Source organism: Anastrepha ludens, chromosome 2, assembly GCF_028408465.1.
Source record: "Anastrepha ludens isolate Willacy chromosome 2, idAnaLude1.1, whole genome shotgun sequence".
Classification (NCBI taxonomy): Eukaryota; Metazoa; Arthropoda; class Insecta; order Diptera; family Tephritidae; genus Anastrepha; species Anastrepha ludens.
In genome coordinates, this window is record NC_071498.1 from 126,664,656 (window position 1) to 126,688,194 (window position 23,539).

At 36.6% G+C, this 23,539-nt stretch overlaps 2 protein-coding genes across 11 annotated transcripts in view; one reads left to right on the forward strand and one right to left on the reverse strand.

Annotated features, from left to right (window-relative positions):
* LOC128855303 (tyrosine-protein kinase Fer) overlaps positions 1 to 5,331 on the forward strand; it is a 173,373-nt gene extending 168,042 nt beyond the window's left edge. For all 10 annotated transcript variants that reach the window (XM_054090091.1, XM_054090089.1, XM_054090094.1 and 7 more), the window contains 3 exons: positions 1,309 to 1,437; positions 1,742 to 1,924; positions 3,964 to 5,331. In XM_054090091.1, the coding sequence (XP_053946066.1) occupies positions 1,309 to 1,437; positions 1,742 to 1,924; positions 3,964 to 4,115 (464 nt within the window). In that variant the 3' untranslated portion in view covers positions 4,116 to 5,331. The remainder of the gene's footprint in view (positions 1 to 1,308; positions 1,438 to 1,741; positions 1,925 to 3,963) is intronic.
* A 7,837-nt stretch (positions 5,332 to 13,168) lies between these two features.
* On the reverse strand, positions 13,169 to 21,000 carry LOC128855306 (phosphotriesterase-related protein). Its single transcript, XM_054090099.1, has 5 exons — positions 20,863 to 21,000; positions 14,025 to 14,540; positions 13,795 to 13,959; positions 13,516 to 13,733; positions 13,169 to 13,446 (listed from the first exon to the last, which is right to left on the reverse strand). The coding sequence occupies exons 1-5, from the start codon at positions 20,879 to 20,881 to the stop codon at positions 13,309 to 13,311; spliced, it is 1,056 nt and encodes a 351-aa protein (XP_053946074.1). The 5' UTR covers positions 20,882 to 21,000; the 3' UTR covers positions 13,169 to 13,308.
* Between the last annotated feature and the right edge of the window lie 2,539 nt (positions 21,001 to 23,539).

Below are 23,539 nucleotides of genomic sequence, written 5' to 3' on the forward strand. Positions count from 1 at the left end.
CAATGCACGTTTGCTTTGCTTGGCCTAATTTCCAAAATTAATATTTATAATAAGGTTAGGTTAGGTATATCTGGCTGATCTAAATATATCTCACATAGACCACAGGGTCCGTAGTGTTACCATGGTTTTTGGAGTCGTGTTAAACACAGTTCGAGATACTTGCCTTGGCGAGTTTTAATAAACAGTTTAAAGTTTAGTCTGCAATATCCCTGAGAGATGAAAAGTATAACGATCCGAAGCAGTTATAATGAGTTCTGCTCCAAGTAGAGCAGTAACAAAGGAGTTGTTCTCACGTACTCCTCTTTATTCTTCGCATAAGTTACACGCGTCGTTCTGGACCAATCCCAATTTAGCTGCGTGATGTGGAGTGAGACAAAGTCCCGTCGGTACTCCAACCAAATATGGTTGTTGTTGCGTTGCAAGTTCGTAGCATTATCGAGGCTTCCCACATAGACTGTTCTTCCAGAGTTAGTTCCTCGTATAGTTCTTCAAAAGTCTTCAAAACTGAGAGTGAGGGATACATGCATATGTTCCGATGTAAACGAGTACCTACCTTAGCAAGTTCGTCCACTCCCTCATTTCGCTCTATTCCCTTGTGCCCTGGTATAGGTACATTAATTTGTGGCCTGCCTATTATCGGAGAGCTCCTCCATTTTGAATCTACAATGTTGCACGAATTCCGGGCTAGTCATTACAGTCACTCCTGTTTTAATAGCAGCTTGACTATCGATGAAGATGTTTGTAATAGGTCGAGTGGAGTAAATTCCTAAAGACAGCCGCGCCTACTCCTTTCGTCAGTCGGATCCATCTGTAAGGAAATTGAGAGCCCCTTGGCCTCTTGCCAAAGTTTACTTGCCAAATAACCTTCCGACCTTCTGACCTTCCGCTTATATCGTGTGACCAAAAAGCGTTTGTGAGAATTGTCCAGCCATCCCCAGTCTTAGTGCAAATCTTTTGGCTGGCTGAGTTTCTTACTACAAATTTGATTGGGTGCCAGCCGAGAAGTCTTTCTATTGGCGCTGTTGGAGATGTGCTAATAATTATTAAACTTTATCAAATGGCCACTTTGTTTCAGTCGCCTGAAACACTCCAAAACTTCGAATAGTGAAATTCCATTCAGCAGCGTTTTGCGGTCTACGCCATTTAAATTTCTTGCGTTGGCTTATTTGGAAGTGAGCAAAGCCCCTTCAACTTCGTGTGAAAATAAAAATTAATTAGTATAGAATACATACACATACATATGTATATATGCATATATTTTCTAAATTAATGCTATTAAACTATTGCCTTTTGTTTTTGAATTTTCAGGCATGCGCTACCTAGAATCCAAGAATTGCATACATCGAGATCTCGCAGCACGCAATTGTTTGGTTGATTTTGAAAATCAAGTAAAAATCTCCGATTTTGGCATGTCACGCGAAGAGGAAGAGTATATTGGTAAGTGGAAACGAAAAATTGTATCGTTAAGATTAGCAAAAATTTATTTATACGACGCTTACCAATACAAACACACAGGTAATTTACCATTTTACTCACATTTTGCACTTTTCTGAAAGGTTACCCGAGTGAGTATTGGTAATCTAATAGAGTAAACGAGCAGGAATAGCTAAAATTATTTAAATCAGTGCACCAAGTGGTGTGTAATGCATTATAAAAATGCCGTTAGGCAAAGAAAATGGAATTTCATTTTGCTCAGTTACCGTTAGCACCCAGAATTAAGATTTGAATTTTATTTTTACAGTTTCCGATGGCATGAAGCAGATACCTGTTAAATGGACAGCGCCGGAGGCATTAAATTTCGGCAAATACACCTCACTGTGTGACGTTTGGTCCTACGGTATTTTAATGTGGGAAATTTTCTCCAAAGGTGATACACCCTACTCGGGCATGAGTAATTCACGAGCACGTGAGCGAATCGATGCAGGTGAGTAATAATAACGAAATACTCGCATAACTATTGCGCTCTAGTACAAGTACAATAGAATAAGACAGTGCTTGGTTGGTTAAGAGTGGAAATAAAAACGATGTTAGCAATTACAAACCGATTTTGAAGCTTTCGTCCGTCTCAAAACTTTTTGAGGTAGCTGTGAATGATAAGTTATATTATATTAAGCTGTCAAAAGCCTAATATCTACCAACCAGTATGGTTTCGTTGCAAGTCGCTCCACTGTCCTTAATTTGTCTATTTTCAATGATTACTGCATTTCAGCCTTCCAGAACAGATCTCAAGATGATACAATTTATACAGACTTCTCTAAAGCGTTTGACAAAGTAGCGCACCGAATACTCTTGTCGAAGCTTGCGTCATTGGGTATACACTCCACGTTTTTGTCGTGGACTGCGTTGTAGCCGTTGATAGTACGACATCCCGTGCATTTATTGCGACCTGTGGTGTCCCCCCAGGAAATATTCTAGGACCCCTTCTTTTTATTCTCTTTATTAACGATATTGGTTCATGGTTTTCTTTTGCTGAACACTTGTTGTATGCTAATGATCTTAAAATATTTGCGGTGATTAAGAGTGTTAATGACTCTGAAAAGTTGCAAACCGACTTGCACAATGTCCGGAACTGGTGCTATTTAAACCGTTTGTCACTAAATATAAGCCAATGCTTTCACGTAAAATATGATAAATCAAATAATACTTTGCATACTTCGCTTGCTGGCTTACCTTTGCAATCCGTTGAGGAAATTAAAGACTTAGGCGTTATTTTCGATTCTAAGCTGAATTTCACTAGCCATGTTAACCACGTCATAAGACGATCATATGCGATGCTCGCATTCGTACGCCGAAATTGTTCTGCATTTACCAACCCACACACTCTCAAAACTTTGTATTGTGCTTTTATTAGATCTAGATTAGAGTATGCCGCTGTTATTTGGAGACCGTACCAAATAGGTCTGTCTATTCGGATTGAGAGAGTTCAGAAAGTTTTTCTTCGTTTTGCGCTACGATCTTTAAACTCTTCTGAACCTGTACCATCGGACCGCTCTCGATGTTTATTGATTGACTTAAAACCCCTTGATAGCAAATGATCTATTCTATCGTGCTCATTTATTATTCGTATCATTTCTGGATCTATTGATTGTCCTTCCCTTTTAAGTAAAATTCAATTTAATATACCCAATATGAGGCTCCGACAGTACGAAACCTTTAAAATTGGCTTCTCGAGATAAATATGTTTTTCAATTCTTCTGGTGCTGATATTACATGGCCGTATGGCATCTTAGTCAACCATCTGAAATCGTTTTTTTCTTAGTAACTACTAAACTATTGTACATTAGCTTAACATAGTCTGTAAGAATGTATCCATTCAAAGACAAATAAGTAAATAAATAAAAATAATAATAACACAGACTGTTCTATTTAACTACCGAGTTGTAGGCCCCGGCAGCTAGTACTCGTTCTAGTATTAGTTTTAGTATTATAAAGGGTGGTTAAGTTTCAAGGGCCGGTGTTGATTTTGAATAAAATACAATTTTTTTAAGAAATTATTGTCATTTCTCTTTATTATGATAATATTGCTATAGCTGAATTACGCATGGAGTAAAATATTGGCCCAAGGGCCGCCGCGGCCTCGGCGGCACACCTCCATCCGATGGTCCAAATTTTCGATGACGCTGAGGCATAATTGAGGTTCTATGCCGTTAATGTGCCGAATTATCTCATCCTTTAGCTCTTGAATTGTTGCTGGCTTCTCGACGTAGATACACCTTTTCTTTCAAATAACCCCCAAGAAAGAAGTCCAACGTTGTCGTTGACATTTCGGTGTGATTCACATTCAGCGTCGGCCCTTGAAATTTAACCACCCTTTATATTAATTCTAATAAATAAATAAATAATTATTGGCTTGCAGCTAAGCTGCCGCCATCCTTTGGGATGCAATAAATAAATAAAATGGAATAAATAAAAATATATTAATAAAATTAGAATCGATTCTAAAACATTTCTCCTCACTTGCAGGTTACCGCATGCCAGCGCCTGAAAACACACCGCCCGAAATGTATCGGCTCATGTTGAAGTGCTGGGCTGCCGAAGCAGAGTCACGACCACATTTCGATGAGATCTATAATGTCGTGGATGCACTGATCATACGTTTAGATAATAATCATTAACAACAACAGCAACAACAACAACAACAGCAACACTATCAAATGGAAATTCGATGCAAATGCAAGCAAATACTATAAAATCTCTAATTATTTTCATACTACATATTTGCATATACATACATATATACATATATAAGAAGAAGAAGAAGAAGAATAAGATATATACTATAAGTATGTGCGTTTGTATAGATTATAAGAGAAGAGTAAGAAAATCGAATTGTGCTAAAATCCATTTACACACATACATACATACATACAGTTAAGGTGATATACATTTATTTATACATTAAGGCATTAAGGCGTTATACATGCATGCATACAGACATGCATAGGCATGCACTATAAAATGCGTGGGAAGAAAATCAAATTTTATATTTTGTAATGCATACATACATACATACATACATACGTATTTTAAGGCTCTTATTCCTACTCAAATTTTACATAAAGAAATGTACATACATTTATGTATATAACTACGAGTAAGTACATACATACATACCTACCTACTTTTGAATGTATTTAGCTAACAAAAGTCGTAGCCGCTCTGGAATACCGCTCTGCTACCACTACTCAAACGCTACATAAGTGACTAAATAATTGTAATGCCGCGCAGCTGTGTAAATAATTAAAATGCGAAAATGGAAGCTACCTATGTACATACATGCATACACACATACACGCATACATATATACGTACATCCGTCTGTACGAGTGTGTGTGTGTGTATTTTAGGTGCACTTCATTGCAGTTTTGTAAATTTAATTTTTTCGAAATTTATTGCTGCTAGAAAATAAATTTTCGAGATTATCTGTATCCTCGATGTGCCAAAAAAGGAAAACAAAACGAAAAGCGAATGTAAACATAAGCATTAATGTCGATTTGTGTTTATGTTTATGTTATTTTGTTTGTTAAGAGAAACAAAAAGTTAATAATTTAGATTATTAAGCTCAACTACGACATACAACAGATCACTGAGCGGGTGAAGGTTGTCTTGTGCCGATTTACACACAGAGACATCTGAAAGGAAGACTCTGGAAATTCTCGTTTAATGTCTTATTCACGATATACAAATTCAAAAGCATAAATGGTGTGGGAGTAATGGCAGTTAGTAACGAAAATTGATCAAATGATCCTTGCATACCTTTCTAGTGTCAAGCGATTAGCAACTCTTCCAGGAAAAAACAAAAAAAAAACAAAAAAAAAAATACATAAATAATCGTAACAGAAAATTGGATCCCTGAAATACTTATTTGATAAATATTGGGTATTTCTTTTGATGCTTCATTCGCCGTCACACGGGCAAAATTGTTTTCGGTAACATTCGTTGCTTTCGACGTTTACTTCTTTAACATCTTCTGGCACGGATATATTCCATAATCCGTGAAAATGTAAAGTGCAGAACGTTCGTCAACAGTTTGTTAAAGAAGGCGAACTAGATTGGTTAAATAATTTTTTTTCCCATATACTTAGACCTGCACTAGTTCTGATACAAGTTAAGTCCCTTACAGATATGGAATTATAACACTTTTTTAATGAAGTTAGTTTTAATTAATTATGTGAATATAATAAAAAATTGTGTTTAAATTTCCATTCGAAATGGTCACCATTTGCTTTTACACAAGCCTTCAAGCGATTAGGCCGTTCAACTATTGCAGCACGCACGGTTTCCATGGATGTTGACGTCGCTGCTCGAACCAAATTTCTGTGAGGTCTTCGACAGGCCATGTTCTCCAATTGTGGCCACAAACTGTAGTCCAAGGGATTCAGAATGGACTTCTAGACGACCAATCTTCTACGGCAATGCCCCCAGGACTATTGTTTTCTAGCTACTGCTGTGTGGTTTTTGCTTTATGGGCTGTGTCAGAATCTTGCTGGAAGATCCAACGCCATCCATTGAAGACAGTACTGCTCAACTGCTTCACCACGCTTTCTAAGACATCCTCCTGGTACACTTTTGCTCTGGTCTTAAGATCTTTTCCGCAAAAACGGAAAGATGTAACGCCTTTACAAGACACTTCCCACCAAACAATTACGAAGGCTGGATGGTGGCCAAGCTGAACCCTTGGAATAACATTTTTTGAGTCTTTAGAAGTTTTAGCATAGATAGATTTTGTCGTTTTGCTTATTAAAAACTTCTTTAACAGCGAACATTTTCTCATCTGTGAAAATAATATTTTCATGGCCCCTATCCGCGTGAAGCCGAAGAAACTTGCATCTTTTTCTTCAAAAAATTACCAGTTGAGCGACGGAACGCTTTCACGTGCAGGTCATCTCTAATTAGTCTTGACATGAATCTGGTCGATACATTCATTTCCATCGACATGATTTTCTGCTTTCCAAGTGGATTTCTGCGATTTCTTTATCGAACGGCTTTTATGGCTGCACTGGTTCGAACCACGCGAGGCCAACCATTTATTTTTTTGTCTGCCTTCTTCAGACGTTTGAGAAAAACGATTGATCGTGCGGTAAACAAACATTCTCGAAATATTAAGTTTTTTCAGCAATTCGTAAATCCCACTTGCGTTTTTGCCACACTTTTGTAATGCAACCACTGCAATGCGATTTTCCTTAGCTCCTCACACCAATGTTAACAAGCGAAATCTTCCACGAAACTGAGCATAATTTATGAGTATACAATACATACGAACAAAAGGAAAGGTAACGGAACTTTTTTCTGCGAATTTATGCTCGCCGTATGCATTGTAAAATTTGTCACAGAATTTATGACAGGACTAGGCATAAAAATTTTTGTACTTGAATAAAGAAAAAATTTCATTAAAAATATTTCATATATAACTACTCAGCTTATAATTAATTTGAGTATCTAGAAATACAGAAATCGAAAAAAATAGAATTCAACAGAAACATGCTCCATAAGTTTTTTTAAATCATACCTACTTTGCTAGCAAAAGTCAACCTTTATATCCAAAGCAACGATCTGATGTTTGTCATCGTTGATTTGTTCCATTTGATTGGAAACCAACACAGAACTCAGAATTTTCTCAAACATTTTTTTGCGGTCGACTTTAAGTTTGACAATACGAATAATTGGTGCTGCGTGTCATAGGAGTATGGGAGACAAAATCCCCTCTCTCTTCCACGTTCGTCCTTCTCCCACGAACAAATAGTTTCCCTTTCAAATGTTTCCCTGTGTTAATCGGCACTTTCTCGTTCTCGCGAATAACAGTGAGCTGCTTCGTATTTGTGTTTAGATTTTAGTTGATTTTTTATTATTATTCTTTCACTTTTATTGATATTTACTAGGCAAAAATGTTCTATTACAAATGCACTAAGTTTACGTTTACGAATTGTATATTGATATTTTTAACGTAGCTTAAGTTATTCCTTATTCCTTACATTGATCAATTCATGGCTAAGTCGTTATTTGCGTAACGCTCACTCATTGCCAATACTCATTCAAATATTGTGTAAATATCTAATTTGTATTATTTTAATTATGATTAAAACACTTTTACTATTGTGCACTCACGTTTTTGAAAAAAAAAATTTTTTTTCTTCAAAACATACGAATTTACTCAAAGCACTTACTATTAAGTAAATATGCAATTTTGCATAAAATCATTTATATTCACAGCGTTTGTATGTATCATAGACTTTTTTTAATTGAAAATAATTCTTATTTTTTTTTAATATGCAAAATATTTTATATTCAGTTGCAATGCAGTTTCGCTAGAAAAAAATGTGTTATCTCTCATTTTACTGCATAAATATATTTAATTTAGGCTTAGTCTTTAAATGCAAAAATTATGTGTGAACTGCAGCTTATAAATAAACAAAAGTTAGTTCAACAAATTTTTGAGAAAATTTTATTTTATTTTTCCGCAAACTGAATTGAACTGGTAATTGAGCTGTGATTTCATGGATTGTTATTCAGTTAACTTTTTTTCCATAAGCAGATTTTGGTTTTTTTTTAAACCACTTATAAAATTTTCAAAAAAATTTTTTTGTGATATTTCGAAAGTATAGGCTCTTAAAAATATACTGTAAAATTTTTGGAAGGATATTCGTAGTATTTTCGAGTCTACAGCCGTTTTAGCAGGTAGAGTCAGATTCATCACGCGGCGGCATCAATAGAAAATATCCACTCTCAAAACTTTAAACTCAGTTATCTCAAAACTACTTTTTCGGGCTGGTGTTGTCAAAAAAAAAAACAAAAACACTATTTAACCGAATCGTCTAAAATTTTAATACAATACTAATGGTTATCGCCCGTACTAGAATCATATCATTATTTCAATTATTTTGTATTTTTTGATTAAAAAAATGAAACAAATTCAAAACCGCGCCATTGGTTAATTTTTTTTCACCCGGGACATAGCTCCAGTCATACTGATTAATAACTGTTTTTGGTTTTTGTGGTTCAGATAAATAGAAGAGCCAAAATGGACAACACCGTCCAGGTCCAATTTATCGGGAGGGTCAACTTTAGCGCCATTTTTAAAATTATTAAGGCTATGTTCAGAAACGCATTATAATGCGCAGTACTTGCAGCGCTGGCAGCACTGTCAATGTGACAATTCATGCAACTGATAGATTTGTTGAAAACAGTAAAATGTAATTGTTACTAAGTTTGGTCATGGACGATGTATGTGAGGAAAAAACCGACAGTCTTTTATTAAATTTAAGAAAAAAAACCGTGTAAAGCTTAAAAGAAGGACATATCTTGTCAAAAGTTTAATACCAAAATGGAAAATACCCAAAAATAAGTATTTTTTTGAAGCCATGACGTTGATTCTCTACCGGATGTATTGTTTCTTTTTTTTATTCGCTTATATGTGATGAGTAAATTAGAAAATTTTCGCTGGGCGATGTTTCTATCTATTTTTAAATCTTTATTCACTTTTTTTACATCATCTACGACCTTAGCCCAGAGCACGCTCTTTTTCCTCCTTCCCGACGTGAACTCGTTCTCCATGCTCAGTCGGACTCTGAGCAGTAATTTTATCTCCGATGTACTAAAGTAATCAAGAAAAGTATAATAAAATAAAGTTTAAATATCGTATTTTTCATCAATTTTTGTATTAAAAGCTAAAATAAATAATTTAATACCCAATTTTCATCAGACATTGTACTAGCGTATTTATTGGCAGTGTGAAAATTTTTGCTGCAAATAATGCACGACTTTTGATACAAAAATGACGTTTAAGAACGCGTTGCATTTGCAGTACTGCCATATTTGCATTTTTGAACGCACTGCTCACTCTGAAATGGTATGTTGCGCATTATAATGCATTGTTGAACATACCCTAATATTAAGGGGGCAGATACCTGTATGTGGCCATATTTTCCCTGATTTTCATTAAAATTATTTAAAATGAAGAAGTCAATATATTTTTTCAAAATTGGCCTACATTAAAATAATATAAATTTTTTAATAGCCTAGACAAAACGTGGGGTTAATCGAAATTAACGACTTAATTCGGAAAAAAGTAGTTGCGCATTCCTTAGACTTAGTTCTCAAAATTTAAGCGGACTAGTGAACATTTTGGAAAAATTACCATTAATATCTCTTGAGAATGAAAAATAATGCAACTTTTAAAGAGAAGAACAAGAAAGGCTGGATGCAATGTAAATTTGCATTAACCCTGCGAAATAACATTAAATGTCTTGATATTTCGGAGCAATTTGAGAAATTGTAATTTAAGATTTTTTTTTAAACAAATAATTCTTTCTTAGAAACAGGGCAGCTAATACCCGTATTCTTGCCTGCGGTCCATCTTTTAATGACAAAACTATTCTATAAGCAAATCAGTAGTTCACTAATCAGCGTAACAACCGTCTGCCACACTACAATTTTAAGCAAATTAAGTGCGCCGGTAATTCCGATTAACGCCGCCGTCTTTCTAGGCTATTACTCTCAACTGTGAAAATTACTCGAACTCACGAGGCTTGTTTAATAATGATAAAGAGATATGAACGGCTTCTGGCGCGCGTTATGACAATGTAAGTCATTATTTTTCAAAATTTATCAAATCGTGCTAGTGTAGATTGATTTATTATAATTCTTCTTTAAATTTTACCAACTTGAGTTGCCGAAAGAGTTGGATTTTTCTGAACACTCTGTAAAACGCTGAGCATTTCCCGTGTTGATAATATCGAACACTGTCCTGAATCCGAGTGGGATTGGACATTTTTATTTTACATTTTGATAAGACGACTGTTACTTCAACACTATTCCCTATACAGTGGCTCAATAAAGAACTCGGACACCCAAGGGATTTGGTTTTTAAAAAAAAAGATATAAATTAAATCGCAAACTCAAATCGAATGCGTTTATGTGTCACATCCATTTTCGTTCTTCAAGCGTATTTTTCAAAACTACAAAAAATATAAACAAAATTCAACTCATTCGTACAGAAAATACAAACATAAAAACTGAACAAAATACATTACAAAAAAGAACTCGGACATTTATATAAAGTAGAGTTAAGCAAATAATATTTGAGAAAAAACAATATATAGCCTATATTTTTTCGCACAGCATTCAGTCTTCTTGGCATGTATTCGACCAGCTTCTTGCATAATAAAGGATTTATTTTCCCCCACTCTTCTAATAACATCTTCTAAGCCTTTCTTCTTTCTAATAATAAGCTTTTTTAGTTGGTTTCCCAAATGAGCCCACAGATCTTCAATTACATTGGTGCCTGGAGATTGTGGAGGTGTTTCAAGTACTTTAACGCAGTTGTACATAAACCATAGAGGAACATCAGGTGCCTTATGCTTGGGACCGTTGACTTAATAATACTGGAAATTGTCCTTAATTCCCTACTTTGGACCATATTTTTTTTTCTTAATTGTTAGGTGTTGCTTGTGGTCTATATTGCCGTTAAGGAAGCATAAATTTCCAGTACCAGCAGCGGACATACAACCATACCATTACCGACCCATCCACATGCTTAACTGTCGGACGTAATTTTGTTTTCGACAACTCTTTACTAGGCCTTCTCCACACATATGATTGTCTATCTGATCTAAATATGTTAAACTTGTTTTCATCTGCAAATAAAACATGCTTCCAGCACTCTAAATCCTTATCCCCATTACGCTTTGCGAATTTTATTCTCTTGTGTCGGTTAATCTCGTTGATGAAAGTTTGTTTCATGCATCACTTGCATTATTTTTCTTATTCTTTCGCAACTCTATACGTGTTATTTCGGGGTTGCAACTAATGTTAAGGTGTTGCGAGCTTAAGAGCGCTCAAAGTTGGATTTTTTTTAATTTGTTGCACTATCCACCGTTCATCTGTATTCGAAAACAGTTTTGGTCGTCCCGAATTCTTCTTATTTTCCACGGATTTTGTTTCTTTGAAACGTTTCATCGCGTCGTATACAGTCGAACGGGGTCTATCCACTATTCTGCGATTTGTAAATTATTATTACTATTTTTAAAATCCTATTTTGAATACCGGATAGAAAAAATAAAAAAATTCAACTAAAAGCAGATTTATTGTCTCACACTCTTTTTAATATATTGCTCTTATAAGCACTAATGAAATAACTTTTGTTCGCAATAGCTCTTTTTAGCGGGGAACTATCGTTTTACTATTATAACATTTTAATCCATTTGTATGACTCAGTAGATTAACAGTAGAGCTTGGCAATAGATTGCATGGAAAAAATGTGCCAAGGAAGTGTCTTTTCGAGAGTTTAAAATTGAGTCTTGGGAGTGTATGCAGACTTTTTCTACCGAGCTTATGTCCGCGTGTTTGTTTAGAGTAATGAATTGGCTAGTAAATGGCGCACTACTTAAGCCTTCACCCGGCTAACAGAGAAAACTTCAACTATTGCAATAATTTTTATTCAGGCAACACTTAGCGAGAGAAGTGATTATTTCACTTTTTTATTTATCATTTGAATCTTTCTTGTATGAGAAACTAACAACAGGTTTACAAATCTTATGTGTCAGAGTAATATGTTTCCTTGGGTCGGGCACTTGAAGTCCATGGTCTGCCACCGAAGTGTTTGTCTGCCCCCGACTACAAAGCAAATTCCAGAATACTTTCCCGATAATATCACGCATTTACCTTGACACCATCGATGAAAATGATTGGAGAGCGCCCATCTGCAGTTGCAGCGGCTCAAGCCTATACCTGTGGCGGGTGCTGGCTCCTGGTGGTCAATCGATGACTCAAATTCTCGTATGAATGGTCGGTCAATAAACCCTATCGTTGTGGGAATTTACGAATTGCTCAATTTGAAAAATTTTCTCGTCAGAAAACACGATGTTCAAAAATTGACGGCTTTCGGCCAAACGAAGCAACTCCTTCGCTCTCTCAAGTCGGATTTGTTGCTGCTGTGGTGGGAGATCATGGACCTTTTGGATCTTGTAAGGCTTGACTTTGAGATCATTTTTTCAGTATGCGATGGATGCCACGGTCAGATATTTTCAGTTCTTTTCCCATTGGATTGGCACTTCATCGGCGATTTAGCTCAAGTCGCTTCTTCAGTTTTTGAACCATTTTACGTGACGTTGCAGTCTTGATGGCCTATGATGATGCTACCAATATCGTTGTAACGAGTAATGATGCGATAAACAAAAACTTTATTAACTTTAAGGTGTTCGAGCCCACGAACAATCACTAGTTGTGATTTTCCAGCCAAATATAATGCAATCGCACTATTACGTTTGAAATCCATTACTGATTTTCTTTTTTCGCGTTTACTCTGGGCAAAATGTTTCCGTGCGCTTGTAAACAATACTCTGGACTATCATTTAGCCAACTAACAAACAGCTGATGCCCGTGGTGAATGGTGTTTATGATACCGATACTGTAACAGTTAATTACGTGCAATTTTCATTTCGTCGAGTCCACTCAGGTATTTTTGATGTTAAAGAAAATGCCGAAAATGTCGAAGAAATCCCAAAAATAATCGAAGTTGGCCTGCATCTTAGTAGCCGTAGTATCGTCCAAGAGATAAAAATCGACCTTAAAACAGTTTTAAACCATTTGCGCAAGAATTTTACCCAAAAGGAATGCATTTCTCTTTCCCCAAACTAATATTTTGCTTGGTTATCCAATCAAAACATTCTCATTTTTACATAAAACATATTTTAAGCACTTTAATAACGAATTATGATAATAAGTAAAACATTCTCTGACAAAATAGTTTAAAATAGAAAACAATAATTAAAACATAAAATACTTTGCATTTTCAGTGGCACAGAAAATAAATTAGATATTAAATTGCAACCAGTTGGTGGGGTTTGTAACAGTTATCTGCTCCACATCCTCAATGGAAACTCCTTTGGCGAATAAGCGGGGTAGGATATTCATGTACACGTGATGATAGCCATGGCCGCCATAGGAGGTCTGCAACACACATAATTCAGATGTAAATTCCAGTTATTTTTTATTGTCATATTTTCAAATATGTCTTACCAATCGATGTTTGGTGTGTATGTCGTGGGATAGTAAAATTCTATTCACCAAACCTTCCTCGAGTAACCTCAATACATACGAAATGCGCTGGCCGTCTGATGGCATATCAACGGCAGGGTTCAGTTGATAGAATGAAGACTCGGTACCGAAGAGGTCATATTGAATATAGCTGCCCAATTTGGCAAACTCGAGTACTTGGTCGATGTCCAAGAGAGTGCCTAATAAGGAAAAGTGAAGGTGAGATTACAAACTACTTGACACACTTGATTTCGAACGCACGATCCACATGCGACATAATAGCCTTATCAGCGCGTCCACCCGCTTCCAAATACAGACGCATTATTTCGAATGGAGCCTCTGCATCACGACCGGGATGAAATGAAACACCACAACCGAGTACTTCTTGTATTTCGCCAGTTGCGCGTATGGCGTGCTTTTCAAAATCTGTCCGAGGAAAACTAACACAAATGTATCTTGGTTTTTTTTATCCACCAACACAACGCACTTACCATGCAATGGATAAACACTCCCCACTTCACCAATGTAACCACATTTCACCATACCCAAGCCCTCCACCTCAACACCAGTGATGATTTCCCTAGAATACAAGTCGGTCATTTGCTCAACGGACATGTTCAAATGGTCCTTCTCCTGCAAATTATGCACATAATGGCCAGTACCGGCTATGATGTGTACTCCCGTGCTCTTTGCCACATCGACCAAATGTTCCAAATTACGTTTCAGTCCATGTGAACTGTTATCAACTATCGACCCACCACCGAATTTCTTATACAAAAAAACGTCTTTCTTTGTTGCTTCGCGCGCATCTTCGTCGTAGAAATGGACATTTTCGTGCGATGAGTAGGGATATTGACGTACGTAGCCCAGAGTTTCAAGACTGATTTTCTGCTTCAAATACGATTTGAAGTCCTCCGGTGGTTCACAGTAGAAACCTTCAAAATCCAATGCAAGATGCTCGTGGGTGAGCGTACGCCCCAATAGGTTGGGGTCAATGGCACCAAGCACTGCAAGGAGGAAAAGATATACCAAATTTTGATTATTTATATTTATATATGAGAATATGTGTATGTATGTATGTATGTAGGAGCTAATGCGCATATATGTATTGTATATACAAAAATTGAAAAAAAACGCGTGCTTGCTCCTAACACTCTCCAAGATACGTTCAGAATGACTTTAATGCTTGAGATTTTTCCATACTCTGCTTACTAACCTACCCTTCTGTGCCTCTTAAATTCTAATAACAGGCAATCTAATCTTCAATCAAACGACAATTTCCAATTAATTAAATGATTAAAATGGATTGTGGAAGTAAATAAATGTGTGTCGGCAAAATTATCTTCGTTATTTACTGGAGTTCAGAAATAATACTATAATTTTTTTCCTTTTACAAAATATTTTATTGAAAAGAAAGTTTAAGAAAATATGTATTTATAATATTGGAATAATTAGTCTAAAAACAATGTAACAACAAGTCCTATTCTTAACGCACCAAGGAGGCGGTGCTGCAGGAATATTGTTTTTTAGCCACTGCTGGGAGATTTTTGTTTTATGGGCTGGAGCGGAATCTTGCTGGAAGATCCAACGCGCCTCATTGTAGAGAGTGCTGCTTAATTGCTTCACCACGCCTTCTAAGACATTCTTCTGGTACACTTTTGCTCCGGTCTTAACCTTCGTAGAAATTATGAGATGTAACGACTTTACAGGACACTCCCCACCAAACCGGAGACTAGATGGTGGTCAACATTTTTTTCTCTTTAACAGCGAAAATTTTCTCATTTGTGAAGAAGCTGCTTGCATCTGTCGAGTCCAATTTTCTTCAAAAGATGACCAGTTGAGCAACGAAGGACTTCCATGTGGAGATCATCTCTAATTAGTCTTGGCATGGATCTGGTCGATATATTCATTTCCCTGGACATAATTTTCTGTTTTCTTAGGGGATTTCTGAGATTTTTTTCCCGAGCACGAATTATTTCTTTCAACGAATAAAATATATGGTTTACAGGATATTTTATTAACGACTAGAAAGGCTTTAAGGCTGCTCCAGACAGAGCTAGTTCATTTGGATGGCAGCTTTTGAAAGGAAAAAGCCCTAGTCATTCCGCTATGTACAACCGGCTGCCATGGGAACCGCTCGTCTGTGAACGACCACCGCTCCAGCCTCTCTCGCTTCTTCACTGCGAGAAACCTCTAAATTTTCCGCACTAAATCTACAGTGACCCTATTCTACTCATGAACAAAGCAGATCAAACTACAGCTGAAGGTTAAAGTAGACGACACACCAATACCAATTGTTTACATGCCCGAATTATTGGGTACGACATACGATAGTTTTCTCTCCTCTTGACAGATACAACTGCACTTGCCACTAAGATCCAACACCGCCACAAGGTACTCAAATCGCTAACCGGTAGCAACCGGCAGCAATTGACCGGCAGATTCTAAATTAGGCAGCGTTTGGCACTAGTGACACACAGTGGAAGAAGCTCCAACCCTGCCAAGAAACTATCATCACGACAATCAAAGGATGCCTCCTAATATCTCTTTCACAGCATCTTCATATAGAGGCTATTGTGCTCCCAGTATAGACTCATAGGAAGATGCTCAATAAGCAATTCCTGCAGGGTTGCTACCGCACTCCCTGGAGGCCGAGCCACATTCCAGACACACCAAGAGACATCTCTTTGACTATACTGATGAAATCCATTACTATACATACCTACTGGACCCTACGGTTTTTGGACAGACTTCAAACGGTCTCATAGCGAGTCTCTTACCCACTTTTCCAAACTCGCGCCTCCGTCATCGGAGTTGTAATCGGAATCCAAATACCAGCCGTCGCAGACGAAGACCTCCAGCTGCCTCGGGAGACTCACTTCATCTCGGTGCAATTGCGTACAGTATATAGTAGTAGGTTAAACTGATACCGACCAGAATCGGTCCAGGCGTACAGCACTAACCACTAATTCAGGTGCCTCTTCAAAACCACTCACCTAACACCCTTCTATCTTTGCCCCCTACCCGTCGAAAAGCATTTTTCTTGGGCCTACCGTTAGAGCAAAGTGTCAATGACGAGGGGTGACTACTCCGTACCGGCAAGGCTTAATATACCGCTACAGCAATAATAACAAAGCTATTGTTATATTCTGCAGTTAAAATGATGGCGAAGGAGACTTAAAAGTTGGAGTCCACTCAAACGCCCTAGGATGGCAGCCATTTATATTTTTATCTTACTTCACTACGAAGGTGTGACTAAAACGACTGTATTTTTTGATGTGGAATCTTTATGCTTAGATTCATTTGAAAGCCAATAAAATTATCTACTAGATAACGTTTAAAATTATTTGTATGTTTTTATCACTTTAAACGAGCGATGAATGTACAAAAAAAATATATATAACGACAAATATTTGTTTTCGGCGTGCTCATTGAAAAACTTAAAGTGTTCATTGGCAAATTTTTTGCTATTTGTCAACAGTCACTTATTTAGTCTTAAGAACAACAACAAATTTGTAACTTTTGGTTTACTATTTTTCCACCTACTGCTGTTTGAACTTGAACTTGCTTTGCCAATTTTCTTAAGGCTTGTGGTTTTTATCAGTGAGGCAATCAAGTTCGCCTTGGTAATAAATTATATATAATATCATTTCAAAAGTTTGCAAACAAATCTCAGGCGTGATACGCTAACTCTTTGTGGCCGCGCGACTATTTGAAATATCCTCTTAGTTTACTTTTACGTAAAAAATTTATGTAAACATCAGCTGCTTTCACTGCATCACTGCTATAATTTTACAATACTATTTTCAGCAATTAAAAAATCTAAGCAATTTAAACATTACTTAAGTTCAATTTACCATACGAAAAGGCAATTATTAAATAGGTGTTAAATGCACAGAAATTATGAAAGGTGCATCACGCAATCCTGTGAAGTTTGTTCAATGAGAAGAGGAAAACGAAAAACAAGTAAAACGAAATTGTTGGAAAAACTGATGCTGTATCCATTTTTAATAATTAACTTCTTCAAAAACTTTTATCAAACAGAAGATGCTGATGAGAATCGTGTGTACTGAGCTAGTGAAAGAACTCCGAGGCCAAAGGTAAAATGAAAATAACACATGGGCTGAAAGGTCCATAGATTGCACTAGTTTTACTGCTTTCATCACGTTTTCAGTTAGTACTAACCTTAAAAAGGCAACTGGTAAAATTTCATGATATTCTATTGATTAATTGGTGAGGTTTTGTGCTGAGAGCGACGCTACTTTTGTGATTATCAAAACGGATTTTCAATGGATCAAACAGAATTTCGTATTTTAATTTTACATTGCTTCGTGATGGGATAAAATACCGTTCAAGCAAAGCAACAGCTTGAAAAGTGTTATGGGGACTCCGCTCCATCAGAAACAACAATAAAACGATAGTTTGCTAACTTTAACTTAGAGACACCGATGATGCACAACGCAGTCGGCGTCCAAATTAGGCGGTAACAGCAGAAAATATAAAAGAAATCCACGAAATCGTTTTTAATGATCGAAAACTGAAGTTGTTTGAGTTAGCTGACATTGTAAAGATATCAAAAGATCGAGTTGGCTTTATGTTGCATGAGCATTTGACTATGTAAAATCTCTGTGCAAAGTGAGTGCCCCGTTTGCCCACTTTCAAGGCAACGCACCGTGTCAGAAGTCAATCAAAACAATGGCAAAACTATGTAAATGAATTGGACTTCGAATTGCTTCCATATTCTCCGTTTTCGCCAGATTTGGTTCCCAGCGACTGCTGGCTGTTAACAGACTAAAAAAAAATGCTCACCGATAAGAAATTACGCTCGAATAAAGAGGTTGCCATTGAAACTGGTGCCTCTTTTGAGGCAAAAGATAAATCGTTCTACAAAATTTGTATTGAAATATTAGAGCGGCGCTGGAATGATTTTGTTGTTTTGATGGAAACTGCGTTCATGAATAAAGCTAATTTTGAACAAAAAAAAATGTGGTTTCTTTGTTAGGCCCGGGGTTCTCAGCCCGTGTGTTATTATGAGTTGCTTCTGTATGGCCAAACACTAACTTCAGATCTCTACTGTCAACATCTGGACCGTTTGAAGCTAGCGATTAAGCAAAAACGGTCAGTATTGGCCAACAGAAGTGGTGTTGTGTTCCGCAAGGACAACGGAAAGCCACACACATCTATAGCAACTCGCCAGAAACTCCGGGAGCTTGGATGGTAAGTTTTAATGCATCCACCATACAAGGTGAAAACCTAAATAAACAAGACTGGCGTCATAGAAATATTTCTGATTTTTATTTTGGACTTCACCTCGTATAGTCCGGACCTGGCACCAAGCGATTACCATTTCTCTCATTGCAAAACTTCCTGAGTGACACGAAATTGATATCAAGAGAAGATTTTGCAAATCGTTTGCTATAGTTCCTCTATAACCAAGACTTCTGTGAGAGATGCGTTATAAAGCTATCTTTAAAATGACAACAAATTATACACCAAATCGGTGCATATTTCCCCCAAATCGGACAATCCGAAGCATCTTAAATAAGGTGTTTTATTTAACAAACAAAGAATGAATTTTTTTTCATCAAACTAATATTTAGTATTGTTCTATTAATTTTTAACAGTTACCGAAGCCTAGCCAGCAAGCAAGTATAAGCATATCTTCCTTATATTATTTTGTCCCAATATATATGGGTAGTGGTTCTGCCAATTTGGACATATGGTTGCCTAGTTTGATGGGTAGCTCTTCAGAAGGACTACAACACCACTAAACTAGCGAGAGTACAGAGAACTGCATGTGTGCGCATCACCCGCAATTACTTCCCGTGGATCTTCAAGTTAAATCCAATGCTGCTCAGAGCGCTATTAGGTTGAAGGAGATTGGCCTCTGGAGGCAACTTCCTGTAAGACTTAGTAGCATCTTGAAGCAGATATCCCCTTCCTTCTCTGTACTTCGTACTGATCTTTTTATCCGGAAACTGGGTTTTGAGGGGTGTGCTAGGGCTATCTTTCCGAGCCGGCAAGATTGGAAAGAGGGGAGAGTCGGCACGGGTATAGGTACCTCCGGATCAAAGATGGAATCTGGAGTGGAAGCGGGGGTTTTTCTTTAAATCAGCCAATATTTCAGTATCCTTTAAACTGCCGGCAACGAGCAGCGTTTTTCAAAAAGAGGTGTTTGCGATCCTGCAAATATGCAAAATACTTAGGGATTGCTGTTGGGAGGGAGACCGTTGTCAAAGGGAAACTGCACAAGTTCTTTCTAAAAAAAGCGTAAGACAGATCAAGGCCTGTCTCATCGTGTGCTATTTAAAAAAGACTATGGCTTCAGTACGATAGAAACCGAACGCTTAAGGGGATGGGAATTACCCACCATTCTATTTCCAAACTCATGCAGAGAAGCTTGAAATTCCGTGCAAGACCTATTGCAGAAGCTGTGGGGATCCTCAGAGATACATAGAAACTGTTGAGCACTTTTTTTGCAAATGTCCGGCTCTGGCGACTTGAGGAAATTCTCCAGCCTAGATCCCTTTTCTCTGCTCTACTACATCAACAGCACTGGATGGCTGTAGATGGTTTTCTCTTCCCTAAATTTTTCGCAGGTAGTGGCCCATATTATGGTATCAAAACAGAACGTAAGTGCTATTTGAAGTGTACCTGTGGTACCCTTGCCATCTAACCTGCCCACCTATATGTGTATCAATTTATTTTTAAAAACACTTTTTACCAAAATTTGCAATTGCTTCTAGGGCGATACTCATGAATTTAACGTTGATTTGAATTTTATTTCTTCTCATATGGCTTCAGTGCCGGCATGCTGCTGACAAAATTTCGCGGCACTAAAGTTATTATTAGCCTTAACTTGATAATTCTAACTATGTTCATTTTATATATATAATAAATAAATGACTAAATAAATAAAATTGATTGTGCTTTATTTCACCTAATATGCAAGTGTCACAAAAAACCCAAAGCCACCTACTTTACAACGAACCCAAACTATGAAAGCAGTCTTGTGACCTTAATAAAATTCATAGTTGCAATAATTCTTCTGATTGTTGATATTGAGATATACTTCATTTTAAATATGTATTAATAAAAAAAACTTCGAAGGCTTCAGTAATGTTGTTAACTGTATCATTTTTTCATGCTTAGTAGTTAATATAGTAATAGTCATGTGACCGCATAAAACCTTTTGTTGAGCTTTTACTCGTATCTTGTTCCACATTTTTGATATACATACGTATATACATACATACGCACCTCCAAGTTTACAATACAAACAAAAACATTAAGAGCTACAATATGCAATTAAAATTCTAATTTGCTCACCAGTCTGAACAATTGGCATCTTCAACTTTGTTTTTCCTTCTAATACAAAACTACAACTAAAAACTTTATTATTTGAATTTCGAATTGATTAAGAGAAGTGATCGTTTCGGATGTTTCAATAATACTGTGAAACCTTAAACACTCCCCATGTGAAACTGCCTCAAAACCTTAAACAAATAGCGAACGGCTGTAAGAAGTAAAATCCAAAATAAATAGACGCAAACAAAACAAAAACAGACTTAGATTATAGCAGACAGATGGGAGTAAAAATCAAAAAGAAAAAGAAGCATTGCTTAACACAAATTTATTTACAAAGCTACATATGTTTGATTGTTGCTACTCCGCATGATGATAAGAAACTGGAAAGAAAAAGACCAGCGACGCGCAGTAGGAAATGAGAAAACCCTTTGGGAAATGGATGAAGCAACGTAGCTTTAAAAAAATTGCATTGCTATCGTAAATGGATTACAAATATTCATATATTTAATATATTTATAATCTGGAGACTATAAATTTCTTACAGATTATTGCGATAAAGCTGGGAGAAGAATTAATAGGTTGTTCAATAAGTTTTGCCCACTTTCCCTGTTTCTAAAAAAACAAAAAGAAACAAACATCATTCCTTAACCCCAAAAACTTATCCATTCCATCCTTACTCCCGCACAATAGTCAACGCATTATTTGCATTTTGGCAGCTAAAACAAGGAAAACAAAGAAAAACATACAGTTATATATTGCATCAGTGGCGCCAGCAAGAGAAAGCGGGCAGCCGCGGTAATAGCGCAGACACACAAAATTTAGCGAAGTCCTCAACCATCTGTGTGATCCTTCTGCCAGAAAAATTTGAAACACAGATCGCGCTCTAAGCAGTAAGAAGGCGTTGTTCCTAAGCAACGACAGGTGGGCATTTCCACCACTTAGGATTGGTAGCGGCAGGTTAATCATCTACCCTGTCAGAAATCAAAAATTAAATCAACGCAAGACTGAGTCTTGTTGAGTCCCTATGCTCCCGAGAGGAGTGAACAAGGAAAAAAATTAGTTTTGCGGTTTGATAAGAAAAACAGAATTTTATGGTTTGAAATATTCTTTATTATTAAATAAAGTCTCCTACATTTGTTCGAGCGAGATCCCAATTTATGAATTTCATCGCTGAAGTGACAATCTGGAACGGCTACAAAATACGCTTCCACAGCAATTATGACCTATGACCTCATCATTTGATGAAAAACGCTTCCCACGCATGAAGTTTTTTAGGTCTGGAAACAAATGGAAGCCGCTAGGGGCCAAATCTGGTGAATACGGCTGATGCTCCAACAATTTGAACCTTAATTCATGGATTTTAGCCATTCATCAAAATGCTCTTGTGACACGTCGAATTGTCCTCATGAAAAATATTTTTTTTCTTTTGCAAACTGGGTCCTTTTCGCAAATTCTTTCATTCAGTTCGTTCAAGAGGTTACAATAATATGAAGAATTGATTTTTTATCAGTTTGCAATTAATCAATAAACAAAACTCCTTTCGCATACCAAAAAACTGATGCCAATACCTTCTTGGGCGATTTCCGGACACGAACTCGTTTCCGAGCCGAAGAACCAGATTCACACCACACTTTAGCCTCTTGTTTTGAATTAGGATTGTGTTGATAGACCCAAGTCTCATCTATAGTGATGAATCGATGCACAAAATCCACTTTATTTTTTCAAAAACTTTCTGATCATAGGGTATGTACGTATGTTTGGGTGTGAGTTAAATATTTACTTAATAAATTAATAGTACCGGTCGATTTTTTATTTGCATCACTTACCTTTGGTTATCGTCAAGAAAGTCACGTACGACACACTTTGTCTCCTTCCCTTGTTCAACCACTTCTTTAAGCATTGTTTATTATGAATATGGCGATAAAGCAATAGTAGGAAAAAATTCTATAATCAATATGTACATAAATAAGACGAAAATTCAATTAGACGCTGCATGAGAATTGCTTTGCTATGTACATAGCGTATGTATGTATATATGTATGCATGTATGTATGTATGTATGTATGTATGCATGTATGTATGTATGTATGCATGTATGTGTGCATGTTTACAACTTGTATTATTACTGCTTATTTGATTAAACGATCGATCGCATCATTTCCACCGGAGCTATTGAAAATTGTTAACCTTAAGTAAATTATTAAGAAATTAATTTACTTTGAAATGAATAAATTGACGAGCCTTACTTGTTAAATTGTTGCATTATCATGCATTTGCTTAATTGCTTGGTTCCCTTTCTTTTGCACTTATTTAACTGCTTTAGCAAACATTAAAATCATATGATCGAAATTCACACTGCAGTTTTATAAATAACACCTGAGCACATCATTATAATGACCCAAAGTGCGGTAAGCTCAGAATTCTTGCTGGACGGGTGAAAGCTGTCAGTTTGACAGATGAAGGGCCTCTAACAATTATGATCATATGATTCTTACAATAAATATATGTATCCATGTTAGTTAATTTTTTTGCACCTACTCGTTTGAGTATGCAGTATTTACCTATATAACCAAAGACTGAAGTACATATCTAATCTTTGTGGCATACGTACATACATGTGTACATATGTATGCCCTGGAAATAATATTCTTCTTCTTATTTTGAATTAAGAGCTCCAGTTGTTTACTCTGCTTTATGC

Coding starts and splice junctions, on each gene's coding strand:
- LOC128855306 (XM_054090099.1), bottom strand. Junction 13,960..14,024: donor GAGTGTTTATCCATTGCATG/GTAAGTGCGTTG, acceptor TTCCTCGGACAG/ATTTTGAAAAGCACGCCATA. Junction 13,734..13,794: donor TATTATGTCGCATGTGGATC/GTGCGTTCGAAA, acceptor TTTCCTTATTAG/GCACTCTCTTGGACATCGAC.